Raw genomic sequence first — 25,062 nt, forward strand, 5'->3', positions numbered from 1 at the left:
GAAAAGAAATTGAACTTGGTGGGATGAATTCATAATTAAAACAACTAGAAAAAAATGCCCTTCTGATATTTACATTTTCTCCCTGTTGTGTATACTCAGTTAGTTCTTGGTTTAATTTAATCACAGAAGATTTAAGAAAAAAAAAATTTTTTTTTATTGAAGTATAATTACTTTACAATGGTGTGTTGGTTTCTGCTTTATAACAAAGTGAATCAGTTATACATATACATATGTTCCCATATGTCTTCCCTCTAGAAAAAATTTTTTAAGAAAATTTGTTTTGTGGAACACTGAGATGTAATTTATTTCCCTCTCTTTACAAAAAAAAAAAGTTCCCCCCCTATTCAATTCAGTGCATAAAATATAGATGCATTTAGAGTTCTTTTAAATCCTCACTTGCCAGGAACATGTTCCAAGGTTGAATAGTAAAGGTTGAATGAAATATTTTATTTTCTGAAACAAATTTATGTTATTCGATAAAGGAATTATTTTTATTGCAAATTTGTTGTGGGCTAGGGCCAGGTATTTTATTTTCTATTTTAGTTCCCACTTTCCTTACCATAGTGTTGGCTGCAGAGATAAGGCTGAGTAAATAATCTTGATGACTCAGTGGAATTGCCTTGTACATCATCCCACCTTCACAGCACCTAGGTTAGAGGGTGATTGTGAGGCATAAATGAGGATTAAATCATAGGGCACCTAGCACTATACCTGGCACCTGGTAGATGCTGAATAAAGGGCCCCAGTGCTGACTTATTTGTGTACTTAGGCTGGAAAGGAAGGAACCCCTTTGCTTCTGGCAGTTGTAATCGCAGGCCCCTCAGTCCCACAGCTTCTGCTTTTCACTTCTGGACCAGGCTTTGTGCTAATTCACTTATCCAGATGTTTCCTGCCTCTTTGTACAAGAAGTATATAGCTCTGTCCCTTTAGCTGTCATTGCCAGGAGTGAAAACCTGGACACCCAAAAGAAGTCTCCTTCTGGAGGCTAGTTTTCCTACGTTCACTCTCTCAGTCAGATTCTTCATTTGGTTAATGTAGTCACGTTTGAAATTCTTACCTCAGAGCTCTTACCTACAAAATGTCCACACATGAAAATGGTAGCATTTACTAGATTATTTTGCCATCATTTCCCATATCAGGGAGACCATCTGACATTTCATTTGCTGATTTGTTTGGGGCAGCCCCTATGTTGTATCTCTGAGCTCAAACCCATCAGATTCATCAACACACCAAAGTGATGGCCACACTATTACGTCACTAGTGGAAAAACTGGTTGAGGCTACATTCATTTCCTAGAGCTGTGATAACAAAGCACCACAAATTGGGTGGCTAAAACACACAAAAATGTATTCTCTCACAGTTCTGGAGGCAAGAAGTCCAAAATCAAGGTTGTCGGCAGGCCCATTCCTCTGAAGGCTCTAGGGAAGAATCCTTCCTTGCTTGTCTCCTGGCTTCCTTGCCTTATAGCTGCAGCACTCCAATTTCTGCCTATCGTCCTAACTGTCTTCGCTATGTGTGTGTCTTTGTTTTCTTATAAGGACACCAGTCATTGGATTAGGGCCCACCCTTATCCAGTATGACCTCATTTTAACTAATTACATCTGCAAAGAGCCTATTTCCAAATAAGGTCATGTTCTGAGATCCTGGGTGGACATGAGTTTTTTGGGAAATACTATTCAAGCCAGTTCAAGGTCATCACTGAATTAGCTTCCTCACATTGCTGAGCATTTAGCTTCATGTCCCCTCAGGCACTCACTAAATGCCAATAAATGATTCCATACTTTAGGGCACAAGTATCTGCAAGAGGTTGTACACGTAGTCTCTGGCCTTGGGACCAACTCCTGTCTGACTGGAAAGAAAGGATACGTATGGTTGAAAAGATGGCCAAGGGTCATCCTTGGTCCTGTTCAGAGCAATCCCCCTACCCTCTTCCCTTTGGAGGCGGAGTAGCCTCCACACAGGCATGTGTCCTGGATGACGGTAACGTATGTACACCTGTCCTTCATCACTGCTATACAGGTCATGTGCCCTCGGCCACCACAGGATGGGCCTCAAGCATTGAGATGTCTGATCCCATCACAAGCGTGGTCCTAAGAAAGTTTATGCAAGATGTCCTGAATGATATGTAGCCCATCTCTTCCAACTCATCTCAAAAGACCCAGCAATTCCCTTTAGTGACCTCCAATGATGACAGGCTTACTGGAAAAGGCAACCGTATAGCCTCACGAAGAGTCAGAACAATGACAGGACAGGGCTCATGGATGTGAGAACTAAACAATTCCAGGCCACAGCAACTCTAGGGCTTTGGCCTGGGAGGGAGCTGGGGTTCTCACCTGTGTGCTCTGCCTATACGTGCCAGGTATGTCCTCTCCCCTCACCAGCCCCCCATTGGTGTCTTTTCCTCTTCCTCATAGTTTCTGATGACTTACCTTCTTCATTGCTCTGCTTCCTTATCATTTAGTCCACCTCCAGCCCTCTCATAAAGCATCTCACAGCTACAACTCTTGCTGCTTACCGCTTCCTCCTTAGTTCTCCTCAGTTCAGACAGGGATCAGATTGGCCATCTGGCACATCTTTTTTACACCTGGCCTCTGTGGTCAGGGGCTGGCCCGTCGCTGGATTCACATCCTTTGGCCAGTTGCTTACTAAGGTTCAAACAGCTGTGGCTGTGGGAGGGATGAGAAGTGCAGAGGCTGTAAAGGACAAAAACGTCGCTGCCTAGGGTGGCCTCTTCCGCCTCTACAGCCCACGGCCTTGGCAGACACCTTAACTCACATCGCCCAGCCCTCTGCAGGTCATCAGAGTGTACCCCTGGGCTTGTTCCCCCGCTCCCCCAGCCTTCTGTCCCCTTTCAGAATTGCTTTTAAAAGCTGTACTATGAAATGATGCCTCCACATTCCCCAGATGTGTTATTAGAAACAGCTTTACCTAAAATCCATTCATCTATCTATTCTGGGATGCGGTTGAAGGTGGGCTCAGTATTTGACGCAGTGACCCTTTATGAAGACCCATGGGAGAAATTTCTCTCACGTCTTATTAACAAATTGCCATGCTTTCCCTTAACAACTGGTTTGGGTATGTCTTCGGACATAATGAATCATACGACTCACCAGATTTCCCTCTGTACTGCCTGCTAGAAGGTCAGAGTCTAGTCTGCAAAAAGTTTACATGCTTTATATTGTATGGGTTTTATGTACATCCTCTTCATCTTAACTGTCTTAATCTCTATTTTTTTTCTTCAGCCTAATTTCCTTGGTTATTTTCTGTCTGCCTATAATGTATATGTTTTTATAAGATGTATCTAATTTTTGAAATGGGGTGAAATATAAATAAATTTTAAAATAGAAACTACTGATTACAGTCGTTCCTGTGGCAAATGTTAAACATCTACTTTTGCCAGCTGCCTTGACTAAACATATTTCCTGCACTCTATAGGTCTGAACTGTACAAATTGAATGTGTGTAAAGGAGAAAGCAATCACTGAGGGCTGGGGTGGTTCCATTTGAGTGGGTGCAGGAAGGATGTGGATAGAGTGAAAAACTCCTCACTGGTCCTCATGGACCCATCGCCCATCTGTCTGCGGGTGCAGTCAAGCTAAGCCTGTGCAACCTGCAACGGAAGCATCGTGCTTTTAGAAGAGAAGGCCTTGTGACTGGGGCTCTTATTCCTCAATGAGGATTTTATTCACTACATTTAACACATGTAAATTTTACAAAGCAAAAAGAGAATAATAGCACTGAAAATATGACACAAGCACCATAGAAATGACTAGAGTTTATTGCCCTTGAAGTTTTTGTTTTTAGACTTTCAGATATAAAGTCATTCATTTTTTTAAAGGTATTCAGTTTGATCAATATAAATAATAAGTTATAAAATGCACATATGTCTAGTAATAATTATCAGAAATTGTAGGGCTTTATCTCAGCTAGATGTAACTCAGGGAAATGTCTCTGTCCTGGTCCTGTTCAAATAATTTTTCCTTTTGGTGTTTTGATTCAGGGAAATACATTCTTGATTATCTACTTTAAGTGATATAATTTTTGAAAAATACCAGACAAAATACCACATTTCTAGTCCATCACACTCCACTCTCTCTCTTTAGAGAGAGCTCAGAAAAGGCCAGGTCACTTCATTTGGACTTTCAACCAGACATATGATGGTGGAAGGAGACATAGTGTGTGCCTTAGAGCCAAAAAGATGAAATAAAAAATTTGTCATTTGGAATTATCTTTGCACTGTTCACTCACTCTGAAAAATGCAGAGTTGAATGTAATTACCATTTCCATTACAGTGTTATGAAGATTAGGTCATACTAAGCTTTCTCCTTTCAGAACAAATCTCATGTTCTCAGGTTCTCATATACCTGAAGGAGAGGTTAGGATACAGATGGAATACATGGATTACCAAAGATCCATAATGCAGCAAAGATTCTGGCTCTCCCGAACATAATTAAAATATTAATTTCTTGCCCTTTTTAAGTAGTGTCTTGTATCAAAAACAAAGAAGAAGAAATGGAATTCTGCTAGCTAAAATTAATTGCAAGATAAAAATATTGGAGTACCAATATCTTCAGTTCAAAGTATTGCGAACATGCTTTATGTTTATTACCTTATACAGCTGCACTATTTCCTTATATAACTGAATGATGCCATGCTCAGTGAAGCTCACAAAATTGTAGCTTTGATTAGTGACAGATTAGGCTGACTGGCACTTATAAGATTGTAAACTTCAAATAAGCATGGTCTGTAATTTGAAAACAGACCCCTAAGAGTTCTTTCCCGTCAAGTAATTTAACAGCTTCTTTTTGTGTGTGTCTGTGTTTCCCAAAGGACGATATCAGAAAACTGGGCAAGCTGTTGATGCATGGCTCTTTCAACGTCTGGACAGTTCATAAGGATCGTTATAAGATGAAGGATTTAATTCGATTTAAGCCCAGCCAGAGGCAAATCTATCTATTCGAACAGGGAATAGTGTTCTGTAAGATACGAATGGAGCCCAGTGACCAGGGCCTGTCTCCTCACTACAGCTTTAAGAAGTCTATGAAGGTAAAGGGGTCCTATTGCACTTGGGAGTCAGCACAACCCTATGGAGAGAAATGCTGTTATCCGTATTTTACAGATAAGGAAACTGAGGTGAGGTTAACTTACCAAATGCCACACAACAGAGCGAGAATCCACACACAGGCCTGATTCCAGAGTCAGAGCTTGTAATCAGCCACTAGATAGGGCCAGCGCTGGCACAGAGGTGCCTTTGTGCTGGGTGGAGAAAAGGGACCCAATGGCAGCCTGTCTGGACAAACTAATTAAAAAGTACCCTCTTTCCTCCAGGCAGAGGATTGAACGCCTTGGAGATTAGAGCATGGGCTGGATTTCATCTTCTCAACCACACATCTTTGCATGCAAGTGTAGGCAACATCCTGACCCTGGGGGTGTAGGAACCCACGTCCACACCAAACATTGCCTCTCACCCATATAAGAAATATTTCATAGCTAGCGATCACACGCACACACACACGTGCTCTTGTGATTAAAATTGGTAGTTTATTCATAGTACTTTTTGTTATTTTTGTTTCTTAATGGATACTAATTCAGTTACTACTATGTAGAGATTTGTGAAATACTCAGGTATTAAAGGAGAGATAATCTTTTTGCTTAAAGTTGAAGGCTACAGCTCTGCATATGGAAACATATAGTCTGTCTTGTCCTCTGAAACAGACAAGACAAGTGACACTGTACCAGATTATGTTTTATGCTCCTTGGGGCTGTTAACAGAGGACAGCAAAACACTTGGAAGGAAGATGGAAGAAGAGAGTAATCAAGGGTAGCAAAGATTAGAGTGGCTGACAGGGATAATTTTTTAATCAGAAAAGATGGTACAGAAAATTTTCTTCTTTCTTTACAATAGTTAATGACACTTTCAATTCGCCAACTTGGAAGGGGGAGCAACAGAAAGTTTGAAATTGCCAACCAAAATGGACTTGAGAAATACATCCTACAGGTAAAATTCATGCCTTCCCCATAGGTGTCCTTTTCCCTTTCCCTATTGTGTTCCCATGACTCAACCAGTGTTTTCTATCAGATTCTAAAGGTCACCCAGAGAATAAAAGTCCTGTCCAATTAATGCACCAGGTGATCTGATACTCATAGTATTTTCTTATTTGTAATTGCAGGCAGCTTCAAAAGAAATCAGAGATAGTTGGTTTTCAGAAATAAGTAAATTATTGCTGGAACAACAAAACAATATGAAAGGTAAGGTTACCCTTGCTGACTTTACTCTGGAGAGTTATACTGACTCCAACTTTGTAGTGGGTATGGAGATTGGGGATATTGTTAAAGAAAATGCTTTGCCTAGAAAATAACTGTGGGCACATTTTCGTAGTACCTGGAAGCACCTGTGGATGCTTTAGATTGTGTGTGGGTTTTTGTGGTTGTGCGCATGTCCCTTTCACACATACTCCCACATACCCAATTGCCAAGATCCAATTTTCTCAATCAGAAGTCAACAATCTGCAGCCCAGAGGATGGTCTTCGCCAGAACTCAACCATGCTGGCACCCTCATCTCAGACTTCCAACCTCCAGAACTGTGAGAAATAAACTTCAGTCATTTATAAGCCACCCAGTCTATGGTATTTTGTTATAGCAGCCTGAACCAAGACAGCACACTTGATGAAAATCAGTTGGCCATAGATATAGAATTCTCTCCTGACAGTCTTTTCCTTTAAGCACTTTTGTCATCCCACTGTTTTGTGGCCTCCATAGTTTATGATATGAATTAAGCTATTTATCTTATTAAAGATTCTTTGCATGTGACAAATTGCTTTTCTCTTGCTGCTTTCCAGATTCTCTGTCTTTTTTTTTTTTTTAATTAAAGGGTAATTGACCTACAAAACTATGTTTGTTCCAGGTGCACAACACAGTGGTTCAGTATTTCTATACACAAAGTATTGCTATAATTTATGTCAAAAAGTATACTGCCTGGGACTTCCCTGGTGGTCCAGTGGTTAAGACTCTGAATTTCCACTGCAGGGGGCATGGGTTCAATCCCTGGTCGGGAAACTGAGATACCACATGCCACACGGCACAGGGAAAAAAAAAAGTATACCGCCTATGTTTTCTTTCACAAGTTTTATGGCTTCGGGTCTTACATTTAAGTCTTTAATTCATTTTGAGTTTATTTTTGTATATGGTATGAGAAAGTAGTCCAATTTGATTCCTTCACATGTAGCTGTCCAGTTTTCCCAACACGATTTATTGGAGACGCTGTCTTTTCCACATTGTATATTCTTTCTCGCCTCCTTTGTCATAGATTAATTGCCCACATAAGTGTGGGTTTATTTCTGGGCTCTCTATTCTATTCCATTGATCTATGTGTCTGTTTTTGTGCCACTACCATATTGTTTTGATTACCGTATCTTTGTAGTATAGTTTGAAATCATGGCTCATGATACTGCCAGCTTTGTTCTTCTTTCTCAAGATTGTTTTGGCTATTCAGGATCTTTTGTTTCCATACAAATTTGGAATTATTTCTTCTACTTCTGTGAAAAATGCCATTGGTATTTTGATAGGAATTGCATTGAATCTGTAGATTGTCTTGGGGAGCATGGTCATTTTAACAATATTGATTCTTCCAATCCATGAGCATGGTATAACTTTCCATTTGTTTGTGTTGTCCTCAATTTCTTTCATCAATGTCTTATAGTCTTCTCTCCTTGGTTAGATTTATTCCTAGGTATTTTATTCTTTTTGATGCAATTGTAAATTAGATTTTTTTCTTGCTTTCTCTTTCTGATAGGTCATTGTTAGTGTATAGAAATGCAACAAATTTGTGTATATTACTTTCATATCCTGCAACTTTATGTAACTAGTTGCTTTTCCCTTGCTGCTTTTAAGATTCTCTTTTTATTGTTATTTTTTACCAATTTAATTACAACATGTCTTAGTGTGGATCTCTTTGGGTTTATCTTGTTTGGGACTCTCTGTGCTTCCCGGACCTGGATGTCTGTTTCCTTCCCCAGGCTAGGGAAGTTTTCAGCTATTATATCTTCAAATAAGTTATCTGCCCCTTTCTCTCCCTCTTCTCTTTCTGGAACCCCTATAGTGCAAATGTTAACATGCTTGATGTTGTCCCAGAGGTCTCTTAAAGTATCCTCATTTTTTACAATTCCTTTTCTTTTTTCTGGTCAGCTTGGGTGATTTCCAGTATTCTGTCTTCCAGTTTGCTGATCCGCTCCTCTGTATCATCTAATCTACTGTTGATTCCTTCTAGTGTATATTTTGTTTTAATTATTGTATTCTTCAGCTCTGCTTGGTTCTTTATATTTTCTAACTCTTTAAAAATTTCTCTCTGTGTTCATCTATTTTTCTTTTGGGCTTATTGAGCATTTTAGGATCATTACCTTGAACTCTTTATTGGGTAGATAAGTAATAAGTATTACTTAATATTTCTTCTCGGGTTTTATCTTTTTCCTTCATTTGGAACATATTCCTCTGTCACCTCATTTTGCCTAATTCTCTGTTTTTATTTTTATATATTCTAGGTAAGTCAGTTACATTTCCCAATGTCGGAGAAGTGGCCTTATATAGGAGATGTTATTTGGGACCCAACAGCCCGCTTCTCTTTGGTCACCAGAGTGATGTGCTCTAGGGCTGCCTCCTGTGTGGGCTGTGTGGACCCTTCTGTTGTGATGAGGCTGACTACTGTAAGCACACTTGTAAGCAGGGCTGGCCCCCATCCCAGTTGGCTGCCAGGCTCTGCCTCTTGGAGGAGGCTGCCTACCTGCTGGTAAGCAGTGCTAGGTCCTGGCACAACTGGCTACACGGCTCAGGGGTTCCCAGGACTAGTGCCGGCCCACTGGTGAGTGGGTCTGGGTCCTGGGCCTTCTGGTGGGTGGGGCTAGATCTCTGAATGGCTGGAGGCTCATGGGGTCCTAGGGCATCAGGCCTGCTGCTGGGTGGGGCTGTGCCCCAGAACTAATCATCTAGAGGGAGGATTCCAAAGTGGCACTTGCCAGCACCAGTGTCATCATGGTAGAATGAGCTCCTAAAGATGGCTGCTGCCAGCATCTATATTCCCAGGGGGAGTCCCAGTTGCCTCCTACCTCTCTGGGAAGCTCTCCAAGATTATCAAGTGGGTCTGACCCAGGCTCCTTTCAAACTATTTCTTCTGCCCTGGGTCTTGGAGCATGTGAGATTTTGTGCATGCTCTTTAAAAGTAGAGCCTCTATTTCCTAGAGCCCTCTAACTCTCCCAAAAGTAATCCCCACTGGCCTTCAAAGCCAGACACTCTGGGGGCTCATCTTCCCGGTGCAGGACCACTGAGCTGGGGTGCTCAACGTGGGACTTGTACCTCTTGCTCCTTAGGGAAAACTTCTGCAATTGTGATTATACTCCCGTTTGTGGGTTGCCTATACTGCTTTTGACTATACTGCTTCTCTGCCCCTCCTACCCATCTCATTGTGGTTCCTTCTTTATATCTTTGGTTGTGGAAAATCTTTTCTGCTCATCTTCAGGTGGTTCTCATCAATAGTTGCTCTGTAAATAGTTTTAATTTTGGTGTGGCCATGAAAGGAGGTGAGCTCACAGTCTTCCTACTCTGCCATCTGGGCTGTCTCTCCTTTCTTTGTCTTTTGACAGTTTGATTATGTTAAGTATAGGTGTGGGTCTCTGAGTTTTTATTTCTTGGAGTTTGTAGATCATCTTGGATATATAGATTAGCATTTTTCATCAAAGTTTGGAAGTCTTTGCCCATTATTTCTTTAAGTATTCTTTCAGTCCCTTTTTTCTCTCCTCTGGCATTTCCATTATGCTTGATATACTTGGTATGTTGATATGCTTGTTGGTGTCCTATAGGTCTTTAAGTCTCTGTTCATTTTTTTTTCATTCTTTTTCTTTCTCTTCCTCAAATTGGATAGTTTCAATTGACCCATATCTAAGTTCTCTGATTCTTTCTTCTGCCTGCTCAAATCTGCTATTGAGCCACTCTAGTGAATTTTTCATTTCAGTTATTATACTTTTCAACCCAAATCATCTATTTGGCCCTTTTTAAATATAATTTCTCTCTGTTTATATTCCCTATTTGATGAGATTTTGTTTTCATACTTTTCTTTAGTTCTTTATGTATGGTTTCCTTTCATTCTAAACATTTTTTTTAAAGCTGGTTTAAAGCCTTGGTCTGTGAAGTGCAATATCTTGGCTTCCTCAGGGACAGTTTCTATTGACTGCTTTTTTTTCTGTGTATGGACTATACTTTCTTGTTTCTCTGCACATGTCATAATTTTTCTTTGAAAACTGGACATTTAAAATAACATGATATGGCAACTCTGGAAATCAGATTCTCCTCCATCTCCAGTGTTTGCTATTGTTGCTATTTGTTGTCGTTGTTTTTGTTTATTTACTGACTTTTCTGAAACAATTCTATAAAATCTGTATTCATTGTCATGTGTAGCCACTGAATTCTCTGCTTGGTTCATGACTGGGCAGAGATTTCCTTAAACACCTGAAACCAACAAGCATTCCAGTCTTTGCCAAGGGGCTCTGTGGATTTTTTTTTAATAAATTTATTTATTTATTTATATTTTATTTTTTGGCTGCATTGGGTCTCCATTGTTGCACACAGGCTTTCTCTAGTTGCGGCGAGCGAGGGCTACTCTTCGTTGCGGTGTGCAGGCTTCTCATTGTGGTGGCTTCTCTTGTTGTGGAGCATGGGCTCTCAGGGTGTGGGCTTCAGTAGTTATGGCACACGGGCTCAGTAGTTGTGGCTCGTGGGCTCTAGAGCTCAGGTTCAGTAGTTGTGGCACATGGGCTTAGTTGCTCTGCAGCATGTGGGATCTTCCCGGACCAGGGCTCGAACCCGTGTCCCCTGCATTGGCAGATGGATTCTTAACCACTGCGCCACCAGGGAAGTCCCTCTACATGGATTTTGAAGCACACCTTCAATATTCAGCCAGACAGGTGACAATTCCACGTTAGCCTTCACTTCCTGTTTGTGCAGAGCCTCAAGATCAGCCAAGGTGAGAGCATAAGCCCTGCTAAGATTTTTCCTGAGCATGCACACAACCCTGGGCATGTGCACAATGGACTTCTAGATTCTCAGGAATATTTGGAGGTTTTCAAAACCACTATGGATATCTTATTCTTAAGTTTTTCCTTTTAAACTTTTTGATTAGCCTATTTTTGCCCCAGCTGATATCCAGTGCCTCAAGCAGCCAAGAAGTTAAACAATCACCCTGGACATTTTCTATAAATGCCCCTGGGGAGAAGACTTTTCACACTGAGCAAGCTCTTAGTTGGGTTAATAAAGACAGCCTTGCAAGTAGGATATTCCAGGGAATCCCCAGACAGCTCAAATAATGACAATCTACTGGGAATGAGACTTTGAAGGAGCTCCAACCCTGTTCTGTTCCTTCCTACAGGTGCTAGCTTGCTAATTTTCACCATGATTGCAGGCTGTTGGCTTCCAAGGCCACCACCAAGAAGAAGGGGTGAGATGGGACTAGGGCAACTAAGACACCACAGAGCTCACTGGTCATACTGAGATTCATCCATTCTTCTTGAATTAATGCTCTCCTAATTGCCTTTGTTTAATTTCCAGCATTCTGAAAATATTGTGTCTGACTATTTTTGTCAGTTTTTTCCATGCTTTCATTGAGGAGAGAATTTTTGGAGGGTTTTTTTTTCCCTGCACCATTTTCACAGATGTCACTCACTGTATTCCCTTTAATCATTAAAAATCATCTTTGCATAGACTTTACCCTTTCACATTTGTCTTCTCAAGTGATATTAGATAGGAAAATCCACAACAAGCTTCATCAATTGAGTTCTAATATTTCCTTCAGGTAATGTTGCTAGGGTTAAGAGATGCTAGTCTCATGTGGAAAACCTATCTCCTATCATTTATACTGGCAACGATTTTTGTTGTTTACTAAGAAAAATTATGTAAATGTGAAAAGATAAGTTTGTCTTCAGAGACTTAGCAGGAATGAAACCATTTCACGCTCTTTCTGTGTATTCTCTGATCATGAACTAGTCAGGAGAATGTGAGGGTGGGTGTGAGTCATAAGATGAAGAAAAAGATAAGAAGTGTGATTGGAAAAACCACCACATTGGTTTTCAGTTACAACCAAGTGGCCTAATTTCTCGATTTGCACTGTAGGCCTCTGCCAGGAAATGGTAACAAGATCATGTAGTTAATTTTAATTTATATGAAGGTAAGATTGGAAAAAAACTGTGACTTAATTTTGCTTTTGAACTATTAATAGTATGCTAAATATTTGTTACGGTATTGGAATATGCGTGCTCTGGGGGCATAATACAGAAACATATAACAACCCTAGTAGAAAAAGTTACTTATTTTCCCCAGAAACAAACATTCTAATAACAATATTGTTCTAGAAATCCTTACTCCCTAGACCAGTGTTTCACAAAGGGTGGTTTAGGGACAGCCTGCACTGGAATTACTTGAAGAGCTTGGGTCAAATGCAGATTCTGGGTCCTAGCCTAGAACTGTAGAATTAGGATAGCTAGGGCTTATGCCTGGGAATATGCATTGTAGCTTATTAAAGTTTCTGAGCAGAGGCCTTAAACTACAATTTTTAAAACAGCTTTATTGAAAAAAATACAGCTTTATTGAGGTATAATTGACATAATAAATTGCACATATTTAAAGTATACAATTTGATAAATTTTGACATATGTACATACCTGTGAAAGCATCACACAATCAAGATAATGAACACTTCTTTCACCCCCAAAATTTTCCTCATGTCTCTTTTTATTACCTTTCTCTTGCCCCTCTCTTACCCCCCTACAGCTCTCCAGGTGATCACTGATCTCATTTCTATCGCTATAGATTACTTTGATTTTTCTAAAATTCCATAAAGAAAATATATAGCATGTACTTTTTTTGGCCTAGCTTTTTTTTTTTTTTTTTTAATTTATTTTTGGCTGCGTTGGGTCTTTGTTGCTGCACGCGGGCTTTCTCTAGTTGCGGTGAACACCCTTCGTTGTGGTGCGCGGCCTTCTCATTGCGGTAGCTTCTCTTATTGCGGAGCACGGGCTCTAGGCGCACGGGCTTCAGTAGTTGTGGCACGCGGACTCTAGAGCGCAGGCTCAGTAGTTGTGGCACACAGGCTTAGTTGCTCCGTGGCATGTGGAATATTCCCAGACCAGGGCTCGAACCCGTGTCCCCTCTGCATCGGCAGGTGGATTCTTAACCACTGCGCCACCAGGGAAGTCACAGCATAATTATTTTGAGATGCATTCATGTTGCTTTGTGTAGCAATAGTACATTCCTTTTAATTGCTGTGTAGCATTCCATTGTTTGGATATACCCCAGTTTACGTATCCATTTACCTGTTAATGAACATTTGGTTTCTTTCCACTTCTGAGGGGCTATTCTGGATAATGCTGCTATGAACATTTGAGTACAAATCTTCTCATGGACTTAGGTTTTCATTTCTCTTGGGTAAATACCTAAGAGTGTAATGGTTAGGCCAGATGGCAGTTGCATGTTTAATTTTTTAAGAAATGGCTAAGCTATTTTCCAGTGTGGTTATACCATCTTATACTCCCACAGCAGTGTATGAAAGTTCCATTTGCTCCACATCCTCACCAACACTTGGTATTGTCAGTCTTTTAAAATTTTAAGCCTTCTAATAGGTGTGTAGTGGCATGTTACTGAGGTTTTAATTTACTTTGATTAATGGTTGAGCGTCTTTTTGTGTGCTTCCGTACCATACATGTATCTTCTTGTTTTCTTATTATTTAGTTTTGAGAGTTTTTTTTAATATATTCTAAATACAAGTCCTTTATTGGATATATACTTTGCAAATATTGTCTTTCAGTATGTAGCTTAGCTTTTCATTCTCTTAAGAGTACCTTTTTAAGGGCAGAAGATTTTAAGTTTTATGAAATACAATTTTTAAAAAATTATGGATCGTATTGTTGGTGTTGTGCCTGAGAAATATTTGTCTAAAGGTCACAAAGATTTTCTCCTATGTTTTCTCCTAGATGGTTTATAGTTTAAGTTTTACATTTAGGTCTCTGATCTATTCTGAGGGGGTTTTATGGTGTATGGTATAAAGTGTCAATCAAAGTTCAATTTTATGCACATTAATTGTTGTTCTACTACCATTGTTAAAAAGACTCTTCTTCCACCAATTGACTCTTTATATAAGTGCATCTATTGCTGGATGCTGTATTCTGTTTAATTGATCTATTTGTCTGCCTTGACATCAGTACCTTACTATCTTGATTACTGTAGCTTTATAATGTCTTAAAATCAGATCATTTGAGTCCTTTGACATTGTTTTTCCTTTTTAAAGTTGTTTTGGCTATTCTACATCCTTTACATTTCTGTATGTAGTTTAGAATCAGCTTGTTGATTTCTATAAGAAAGCTTGCTGGGATCTTGATTGGGATTGTGTAAAATCTATAGATCAATTTGGTGAAGTGACATCTTAACAATATTGAGCTTAATCTACAATCTAGGTTTTTAACTAGATCACCCTGCCCTTCCCTGCCCCACAGAAAAACACGTTTGTTGTAAGGTCATGGCATTTATTCAGTTAATAATTCAGAAACACATTTCTTAAGTCTTCCTCAAGTCCTAGCACTGTGTGCTCTAGGTTGTGACAGGAATGTAAAATATAGATAAGAAGCAGAACCAGACGCTAGCAAGTAATTTAGATTAAAAAACAAAAAACAAAACTGAACTGTAAGATCGGCCCAGAGGTGTGGTCCCAGCCCCTTCCTTTCACAGGCAGGCAAACTGAGGGTCAATTTCACACAGCTTTCCTGCAGCAGGACCAGGTCTCCTGAGCCTGGCTCACCAAGCAGGGTCTGATGAAATGTCACTGCAAGTGATGCCCACAGCAAGGGCTCTAGGAATTCAGAGGGGCCTCCGCGCCCTGTGGGTGAGTGAGCAGGAGTGGGGCCTTGGGCTGGTCCCCGAGAGGTGAGACTCCAGGGCAGAACGCAGACTCAGGGGCATCAGGCAACAGGGGAGGGAGGCTTCAGAGGTTGCCAGATCAGGAGCATCAGGACCTCACCCCTGCCCAGCACTCACACGGCTCTGACACCTACGCATTATCACCCCAGTTCATTCCTACACCGCCCGACCCCACCTTCAACCACTGGGACTGCTGGGCACGATAACTCCGGGCCCTCTGGGCAAGGCCTCCGGGCCCCCAGCGACGAGGGCCTCTAAGGCGACAGGACGGGCCCTGGGAGCCGCTGAGGGTGTGGAGACGGGGCCTCTGGAGACAGCCAGGCAGAAGGGGCCTGTGCCCAGAGGCAGTTACAGAGTCAGAGAGGCTCTGGGCTGGGAAGAGAAGAGCGTAACCCAACGCGTGGGACATGGCGGTGCAAGTCAAGGAGGGCGGCAGGCCCTGTGGTTTGGGTCAGCCTCCTCCCGTGTGGCCTGACCCCGTGTGACAGGGAGGCCTAGGGACACTGGGAGATCAGGCTCACCGGGCAGGGGCTCTGGCGGCAGGCGGCTTCGCAGGGGCAGCACGGTGCGTGGTACAAGGCAAAGCCCCTTTGTGGTACAAGGCATCGTGCTCCAGGCCGCAGGCCCATCCTAGCAACTGGGCAACTCATGCCGTCACATGGGTAATAAAGGTGGACCCATGAACCTTTGAAATCACCGAGCTGCCGCCAAGGGAGCATGTTCAGTGATGACTTGGAGCCTGGCTTGAGAGGTTCATGGGTAGAGTGGAAGGAAATGAGGTTGAGAGAGAAGGAGGTAAGCCTCGAGTATCAGTTTGGGTTTAATGCAGGTGCAGGCAGTGAGGGACACTGGAGGTTGAGACCTGGTGCTGTTCTCACAGCTGGGACAACACCCGAACAAAGAATGTGATTCTCATCCTGTCCCAGAAACGCATGATGTTTGCCTTACCAAGCCATGTAATTTGGGCTCGGGTGGAAAAAGTGAGCACTTAATGGGCCCATTGTTTATTTCTTAATTCAGTGCTAATGGAGCTAACTGTGGAAACGTGGATGGACTGAGAATCAAGGCACACAGGGGACGCAGCAGGATGGGCAGAGAAGTGGGAGGGGTTGCCAAGGCCAAGTGAGCCAGGACTGCAGAAAGGTTTTCCAAATTACTAAGAAAATAAGACCAAGATCTACACACTTTCATCAATTTTTATAGTATTCTGTGTGTGTACATGTGTATAAAATCAACATGTAAAATCTATTCAAATTGGCTTACATTTGAGCGTGCTGCTTTTTTTTGTTTTTTGTTTTTTTTTCATTTCAGGCAGGGGGAATATACAGTTTGAAGCGAGCACTAGGTGTGTACTGATTTTTTTTTTTTTAAAGAAGTGTCAAATGTTGCAGATAGTTCCTATTGATTCTACATCATTGCTTTCATTGATTTTCTTCAACACTTAGCTTATTACAAGGGATTTCCAATTAAATTTTAATTTAATTTTTCTAATTAAAATATATTAGCTCCCTGACCCCACTGCCAGCCTAGGGTATCTTTCCTAATGCTTGCTTGCTGAGTTGCAGTTGAGTCATACCTGCCGTTCTGAAACCTCCCGTAAATGCCTTTGCTTCTGGCTGTTTTCTGGAACTTTCCTCTGAGGACCTCCCGTTCTAATCCTATTTTCACTTGACTGCCCTGCCTCCCACTTTGCATGTTAACTGGTTCAGCTTCCCTCATTCCACCCGGAACTCTCCTGACCCTCATTCTTCCTCTCTTCATTCCTCCCTGTCTGGAGGAAGATACACTCACATTTCTTTCAGGGTTCAGTTCTCACTGGTGCTCCTTACCCCATCTATTCCTTAGAAACTCTCCATCTCTGATTCCTCTCCCCCTCCAAGGCACTCAGGACGTACCCCATAAATGCTTGTTGAAGAAACCTGTAGCCTGTGATCCAGTTCAGGTACAGCCTGCTTAGTTTTTTAGGCTCGTTTGGCCTGTTCCTAACAGAGGCACCCCAGGCCCTAAAACAAAGAGATGATAGTGAGGGCTCTGGTGGACAGCTGAGTCTCCCTCCTCTCTGTGCCCACTCCCTTAAGGAGTACCCTATCACAGCATTTAATGTGCTGTATTATAATTTTATGATGTGTTTAAGTTTTCCTCCCCATTAGACCATGAATTTCCTCTAGGGCATAGAGGTTGTCTTATTAGTTTTAGCTTCCCACGGGCCTCATATTATACAAGGGCCTGGCACTCATGTAAGTGCTCAGTAAATATTTAGTGAATAAACAAATTAAAAAACTGGTTGAATAATCACATGGGGCTAGCAGACCACTCTGCAAGCAGAGCTAGGAGGTGATGAGGGTTAGCTCAGGGCACATCTTATTCATCTCAGACCTCCAGTGCCTAGCAAGTGCTTATTTGTTGAGCACTTGAAACAGCTTTTGAGACAATGAAAGGGGATTCCATCTCCTCACTTCAGATTTGCAGCCAGTTAGGTGTTAACTATATAATCCAGCAGGTGGTATCCCTTGAACATTCCTTTGCTGAATGTCACCAGAGAGCTGGGGCAATTCTATAAACCACAGGTAGAGGAGGAGGAGGAAGCAGGTCCATAAGGCTTTAGCTGGGGATAATCTGGTGTGAGCCAGCACCACTTCAACTAGTACAGAACTAGTGTAGTGAGGTCATGTATATTTCTCTAAAGCAAAGGCAATGAAGTGGAATTTGCACCCTGGATTGAAAATATGGAAAGAGCTACCAGTAGCAAGGAAGTCTCAGTCCCTAGCACATGCCAGATTAAAGGTAGGATCTGATGGGAGAGTGGGGCATGAAAGCAATGGGGTGATACCAGCTGCTTAGAAGCTGAGGAAGACATTGCTGGATTCTCAGCCCTTCCTTAATTATGTGAGTAAGAAGAAAGGTATAAAATCAACTTCCTGATATTTATTTGCATAGATCCAGTTAGGCCAGAATTAAAATGAAAGGCAAATGTTTCACATTGAGAAGTAACTTCCTCTTTGGAAGAGCTGTCCTCTTAAGGAAATGGTTGTAGGCTAAGAGCATTGCCAGAATGTCCCTGCTTTGGAATAAAGACACTGGATGGTGGCACTGTATTTCTTGCTCTATCCAGGGTTTATGGACTTCATCTCCTCCCAAAGCTTTCCTTGGAAAGGTTAGGAGCACTTGATCAGGGGTTTCCTCACAAGATTTCAGCTCTAACTTCTTTGTGTGTCAGTTTTCTGGTAGGCAGAATTGGGCATGGGATCAAAAAGAAAAACAAATGTGGAGGCATTTTTATATTTTGTATTTTAATGACAATAGATTATGTGTTTATGGGGCTTGAATGTGCTGTTTTGGTTGTCATCTCTTCTTTCCTTGACTATTTAAAGATAATCTTTTCCAAAAGATTATGCTTTTACCACTGCCCATAATCAAAGTATTGGGAATTTAGTATTTGAGACTTTAGTTTTAGATTATCATGTGATTAGTTTGGTGGGACATGTAGTATGTCTTCAGGTATACACTTTATTTGGAAAAGGGCTCTGAAAGGAATTTTAGTTCAAAATACATTTATTGAGCACCTATAAACTACAAATTCCTTGTCATTAAGGAAACATACACAGACCACCCCCTACTCCAGCACAAGGCTAACTAGTGCATGTTTCCTCTTCAGACTTCTAGAGCCTTGGATGCTAATGAGCAGGATATGGCAAATTAACAGGAAGATGACCACATAATTAAGAAATTGAATTTTCAGTACTGGTTAACAAATACTCATGGCAATGCCATTTAATAAGGCTATTATTCTCAATTAGGGTGTGTATGTGTGTTATAAAATTGTATATTTGAAAAATGAAAAATTACCTATTTTCTTTTTAGTACAGACTAGGAAAAGTAAGGCTTGAGAAAAATTGTGGCTGGTGAGAGTTCATGAAATACAGTCCCTAAATTTTCTTCGCATGATAAGACTTGTTCCTTTATGTAGCAGAATCTCTGTGAGATATGAAATATTTGTTTTATTTTCCTATGGAGACGTAATTGGCTTGTGAAAAATGTTTTTAAGAAAAGATAAACAATATTTTCATCTCTTAAATAATTGGCTTTATCCCCCAATACTGTCTCTGATCAAGTCATATCTTAGCTTCCCACTTAACAGTGACTCTTCAGATTCTCAAGGACTATTAGAATATTGGGCTTATCCACCTTGTATCATAAAATATGTTTTGTTCTTGAGGTGTTTAACTCCTTTTTCATGTTCCAAGAATCCTTTGAAGAGACCTTTAAAAGACCCTTTGCTTGAGGACAGAAGGGCCAACATTGGTACAATCTACAAATTTGCAGATATGAGCCAGTTAATAAAGTTATAACTCCTCCTTTACCCAAAACATAAAGATGTGGATTGTCCAGGTGCTTTCTTTTCTTCCTTCTATCTCTGTCCAGCTAATTCAAGGTCATCAGACTCAAAGGCATGAGGTGAACAGAGGAATAGCTGACATTTAGTTACGGGTATCCTAGTCTAGGCTTGGTTGTAGACTGTGTCCATATATGTTTATGTGTGTCTGTGTGTACCTGTTTGTGTGCACACATGCATGCACACACCTTCAATGCTAGGAAAGCAGGTGGCTTTCAGGGGACAGAAAGACAACATGGGAGTAACTGTTAGGTCGATGTGAGCTTTGGTGACTTTTTCACTAGTTAAGTTCACAAAAAACAGTCAGCTCTTCAAAAGATTGGCTGATACCTCAAAAAAACTGAGAGTTACATTGTAAATGTAGTATAGGACACTGAAAATACCAAACGCTGGTGAGGATATGGAGCAACAGGAACTCTCATTGCTGACAAGAATGCAAAATAGTACAGACAGTTTGGCAGATTCTCACAAAGCTAAAGATAATCTTACCAGATGGTCCAGCGATCATACTCCTTGGTATTTACCTAAATGACTTGCCAACTGTAGTACATCCATACAATGGGATATTATTCAGCAATAAAAGAAAATGAGCTATCAAGCCATAAAAAGACATGGAGGAAACTTAAATGCATATTGCTAAATGAAATAAGCCAATCTGAAAAGGTTACATGCTGTATGATTTCAAATATGACATTCTGGAAAAGAGAAAACTATAGAGATAATAAAAAGACCAGTAGTTATCAGGGGTTAAGGGTAGGGGATGGGAAATGAGTAGGTGGAGCACAGGAGATTTTTAGGGTAGTGAAACTATTCTGTATGATATAATGGTGGATGCATGACATTGTGTATCTATCAAAACCCGTACAATATCATTAATCATTAGAGAAATGCAAATCAAAACCACAATGAGGTATCACCTCACACCGGTCAGAATGGCCATCGTCAAAAAATCTACAAACAGTAAATGCTGGAGAGGGTGTGGAGAAAAGGGAACACTCTTGCACTGTTGGTGGGAATGTAAACTGATACAGCCACTGTGGAGAACAGTATGGAGGTCCCTTAAAAAACTAAAAATAGAAAAAAACAAAAACTAAAACTAAAAATAGAACTACCATATGACCCAGCAATCTCACTACTGGGCATATACCCTGAGAAAACCATAATTCAAAAAGAGTCATGTACCACAATGTTCATTGCAGCACTATTTACAATAGCCAGGACATGGAAGCAACCTAGGTGTCCATCGGCAGATGAATGGATAAAGAAGATGTGGCACATATATATAATGGAATATTACTCAGCCATAAAAAGAAACGAAACTGAGTTATTTGTAGTGAGGTGGTTGGACCTAGAGTCTGTCATACAGAGTGAAGTAAGTCAGAAAGAGAAAAACAAATACCGTATGCTAATACATATATATGGAATCTAAAAAAAAAAATGGTTCTGATGAACCTAGGGGCAGGACAGGAATAAAGACGCAGACGTAGAGAATGGACTTGAGGACACGGGGAGGGGGAAGGGGAAGCTGGATGAAGTGAGAGAGTGGCGTGGACATATATACACTACCAAATGTAAAACAGATAGCTAGTGGGATGCAGCTGCACAGCACAGCGAGATCAGCTCGGTGCTTTGTGACCACCTAGAGGGGTGGGATAGGGATGGTGGGAGGGAGATGCAAGAGGGAGGGGGTATGGGGATATATGTATATGTATAGCTGATTCACTTTGTTATACAGCAGAAATTAATACAACATTGTAAAGCAATTATACTCCAGTAAAGATGTTTAAAAAATAAAATTAAATTAAAAAATAAAATAAATAAATAAATAACCCACACATGGTAGTATAGTAGAGGCTGTTGAGACCTCATCCAGATCCTTTTTATCAGTCAGTTTCAATCTTCAGCTGACCAGAGTCATCCAGCCAAGAAATGCCTAAGAGCTTATGGCCTCCCTCAAGGGCAGCTTGGCTGGCTGGTACAAAAGCCAGCCCTTCTGCCTCAAGATGGGACACTTGTGGTGCCATCCATATTCCAGCATTTCTCAGGGGATCAGGCATGTGCTGGACCTTGGCTGAACCCTCTTCTGCATCTGGCTTCTTCCTTGCTCTGTCTTCTGCCCTCATTGCCTTACACATTTCAACTGAAAGCCCTTTCCCCTTAACTCGCTTGTACAATCTGCTTCTGGGAAACCCGACCTAAGACAGTTAGTACCCGGAGAGGTCCTAGAAAGGATGGGATTCTGGTGTTGGGTCACTTGCTGGCCAAGTGGCAATGAGGACCCCATTGCTAGTGGTAGGTGGAATGTTGGAAGTGCTGGTCCCTGGCCTATGTAGCAGTTCAATTGCTAAGACCTTCCCTGGTGGTGACCTGGGATGCACCAGCTGGTGCAATGTCTCTAGCATTTGAGAGGTTTAGGGAAAATATTAACTATCAGGAACGTGGAACTGGGTGGTTATTGCTAAGCACCACTGATGCATTGAAGAGAGCGAAGAAAGTGACAGCCTCAGATTCATTGCCAATTTAAACCACAGTGTGAGAATCAGACGGCCTTCTTTCCAGTGTTCAGCCCCTCATCGCCTACAGCAGAGGGCAGTACTTGAGAAAAGGATGAATTCTCAGCCTAGGCAAGTCTGCTGCCTTATTATTTTGGGCCCCTAGTGCCAATAGATGAAGCAGGCAAGTCAGGCCCTGATAGGGAAGATATAGGACCCTAAAACTGGAGGATATCTGGGTACATGCCCTTGTTCCCCTGGGCTGGCAAGTGGCCCACTCCCCCTTGTTGAAAGATTGGCCCTTCTCCTCCCCGCAAGATTATGCAGAAGTCTCAGATGAGACATACAGTAAGCCCCCTACATACAAACAATCAAGTTGCAAACTTTCAAAGATGCGAAAGTGCATTTGCGTGTCCAATCACGTAAGTTAGTTCATGTGCCTGGCGTACATTGTCACGTGCGTGCATCCTCTACAAGTGGTTGTGCTTTTGTGTACTTTACTGTACAGTACTGTATACAGTACAGTAGTACAGTATCTTTATTTCAAGCCCAGGATGTCTGGAAGCAAGTGTAAAAGCAGCAGTGATGTAGTTGGTACTGCTAAGAAGCGCCAAGCGATAACAATGGAAACAAAAGTGAAAATAATTGAGAGAGTGGAGTGACAAGAGGAAGAAGAAGTAACTGAAGAACCAAAGAGATTCACGACACAGGAAATGGCAAGATTTTCTTTATCTGAGGAGGCACTGTTAGTTTTTGAGGCACAGGGCCCAAATGTAGAATGGTACACGAAGGTTGCAGCAGCCATTCAGAATGCAATCCAGTGCTACCGTGTCATCTGTGATGAGAATAAAAGAGCTACTACCCAGACATCACTGGGTCATTGTTTTAAGAGGGTAGATGGAATTGAATCCAGCAAGGAACCAGAACCTGTGGCATCAACATCAGGCGTGAGTGAACTTGCAGCTTGCCCTCCGTCTCCTATTGCTGACGATCCTTCAGCTCTACCATCTCCCACCTCCTCTCCCCCCTCCAGTCAGTAACTCTTCTTGCCTGTTCACTCGATGCCAGCCCCTGTATGCCAGCTGTTGTGCTGTACTACTGTACTTTTCAAGGTACTGTACCGTAAGATTAAAAATGTTTTCTTTATTTTTTGTGTTTGTTTTTTATGTATTATTTGTGTGAAAAGTATTATAAACCTATTACGGTACAGTACTGTATAGCCGATTGTGTTAGTTGGGTACCTAGGCTAACTTTGTTGGACTTATGAACAAATTGGACTCATGAACACACTCTCAGAACGAAACTCGTTCGTATGTAGGGGACTTACTGTACAAGACAATGCTTGCCCTCCTCAGGATACATCCCCACCCCCTTCCCAATCCCCTTCTAGAACAATAACCAGCATCAAATTACAACATAATCTGACTGGGGAAGAGGCACATAGACCTATGGACATGAGCTCAAAATGTAAGGATCTTTGTGCCACACTGTAATGCCCCCCCAGAGAACATCCATTGCAGAGAAGTTACCAAAGAACCAAGCTGACTAGATGACTTGGCCAGGAGGTGTCAGCCAGCTTCTTCCTTGGCAACCCAGTACGTGCACAATGGGCTCATAAATGGAGAAGCTTTGGCAGCAGAATGGGAGGCTGTACATGGGCCTAGCAGCATGGGCTCCCTGTCGTCAAGACCAATCTAGCTACTGCCACTGTTGACTGTCCAACCTGCCAGCACAGAGATCCATGCCGAGCCCTCAGCTGGATACTATTCCTTGAGGAGAAAAGTTGATTTCATCAGATCCTCCAAGCTGGAAAGTACAGTGATTCACCCTGAACGGGATTGACACATGGGCCTTTCCTGCCTTCAGTGCCTCAGTCTGCAACACTGTCCAAGGATAGAACATTGTTTTGATTGGGGATTCACTCTGTGGCAAAAGAGGAACAGCCATGGGCATGTGACTACAGGACCAACCCACTGGTCCTACCACATATTCAGAAGCTGCCGACCTGATAGAGCCATGGAATAGCCTCTTGAAGGCAAGGGTGAGCAGCAGTTTGGACCTGAGACTGAGGGGTTGGGGTGCTAACCTTAGGATGCAGTATATACCTTAAACCAATGGCCACTTTATGGCACCAGGACCCCAGTAAGCAGAAAATATGAATCTGGGAGCCAAAAGGTTGAATGAGTTGTGACCTTATTCATTATCACACTACTAGTGACCCACATGGGGAATCTGTCCTCCCATTCCTGCAACTTCAGCCTCAGTGGGTCTGGAGGTCTTGGTTCCCAAGGGGGACATTTCCACCAGTGGACATAGTAAGTGTCCTACTTAACTTAAATCTATGTCTGCCACCTGCTGCTGCAGTTGCACTTAGGTTGTACCTTTAAGTCATCATCTCCCTCCCACTCATTCTATATCCCCTTCCCCCTCATCTGGCATTTCTGCTGGTGGCATGCATAGTGGGTGTCCCAGACTCTTGTCTAGCTATTGTTCTTTTGCTTGCCCATTTACAGTTACAGCGGGGCAGAGGAGTACTGGGAGATGTCCCAGTGGATCACCAGATGCGTTCTTCTCTGCCTCTATTAGGTAGCAGCCTGACCGCCTCAGGATGATCAGGATCAATGACTTCCTCAAGCGTGACAACTGTTTCCTTTGCCTGGGGGGCTTTAAATTTTAGTCTTATGGAAAAATTCTCATTAAATCTCTGATGAAATGGGCAAGGCTTTGGCTAAACCCAACTAGACACATCAGAGGGCAACTGGTTGCTGAGCTAGGTGATAGTTTCCCAACTGTGAAGTTTCTTTGACCCCAGCTCCTAGCAGCCCTGAAAGTCTAAGATGGCAAGCTCGGACTGCTCTAGAAGCTGGCAGGGACTTTGACAACAAAAAATTCACTAAAAAAAAAAAAAAAAAAGTGCTGTGAGACTATGTGGACTCTGAAAGCAAGTAATTGAATGTTTAGGAGTGATTCCTTTCCTCTTGGCCAGAGACAGGTATGCAAAGGAAATGGACACTTCAAATATAGACCAGCCTAGACATCCAAGTTTACACTCTGGGGCACCAAGCAAAAGATCCTAATCCAGCCTAGTACCTGTGGAAGCATCCTGGAGATCTCACCTGTTGTGAGCTCTGGAGAGCTACTGGGATGAATTAGGCAGAACATGAGCCCACTGGCTGACTCCTGGAAGGCAGAGAAAGAGCTCAGCAGCATAGCACACAGTTAAGGGCCCA

The 25,062-nt window shown here is 41.9% G+C and overlaps 1 protein-coding gene across 1 annotated transcript in view; it reads left to right on the forward strand.

Annotated features, from left to right (window-relative positions):
• Nucleotides 1-25,062, forward strand: part of MCF2L2 (MCF.2 cell line derived transforming sequence-like 2) — a 199,538-nt gene that overhangs the window by 168,316 nt on the left and 6,160 nt on the right. The window contains exons 23-25 of the mRNA XM_061192749.1: nt 4,830-5,045; nt 5,905-5,997; nt 6,170-6,248. Of these exons, the coding sequence (XP_061048732.1) occupies nt 4,830-5,045; nt 5,905-5,997; nt 6,170-6,248 (388 nt within the window). The remainder of the gene's footprint in view (nt 1-4,829; nt 5,046-5,904; nt 5,998-6,169; nt 6,249-25,062) is intronic.

Source organism: Eubalaena glacialis, chromosome 6 (genome assembly GCF_028564815.1).
Source record: "Eubalaena glacialis isolate mEubGla1 chromosome 6, mEubGla1.1.hap2.+ XY, whole genome shotgun sequence".
NCBI lineage: Eukaryota > Metazoa > Chordata > Mammalia > Artiodactyla > Balaenidae > Eubalaena > Eubalaena glacialis.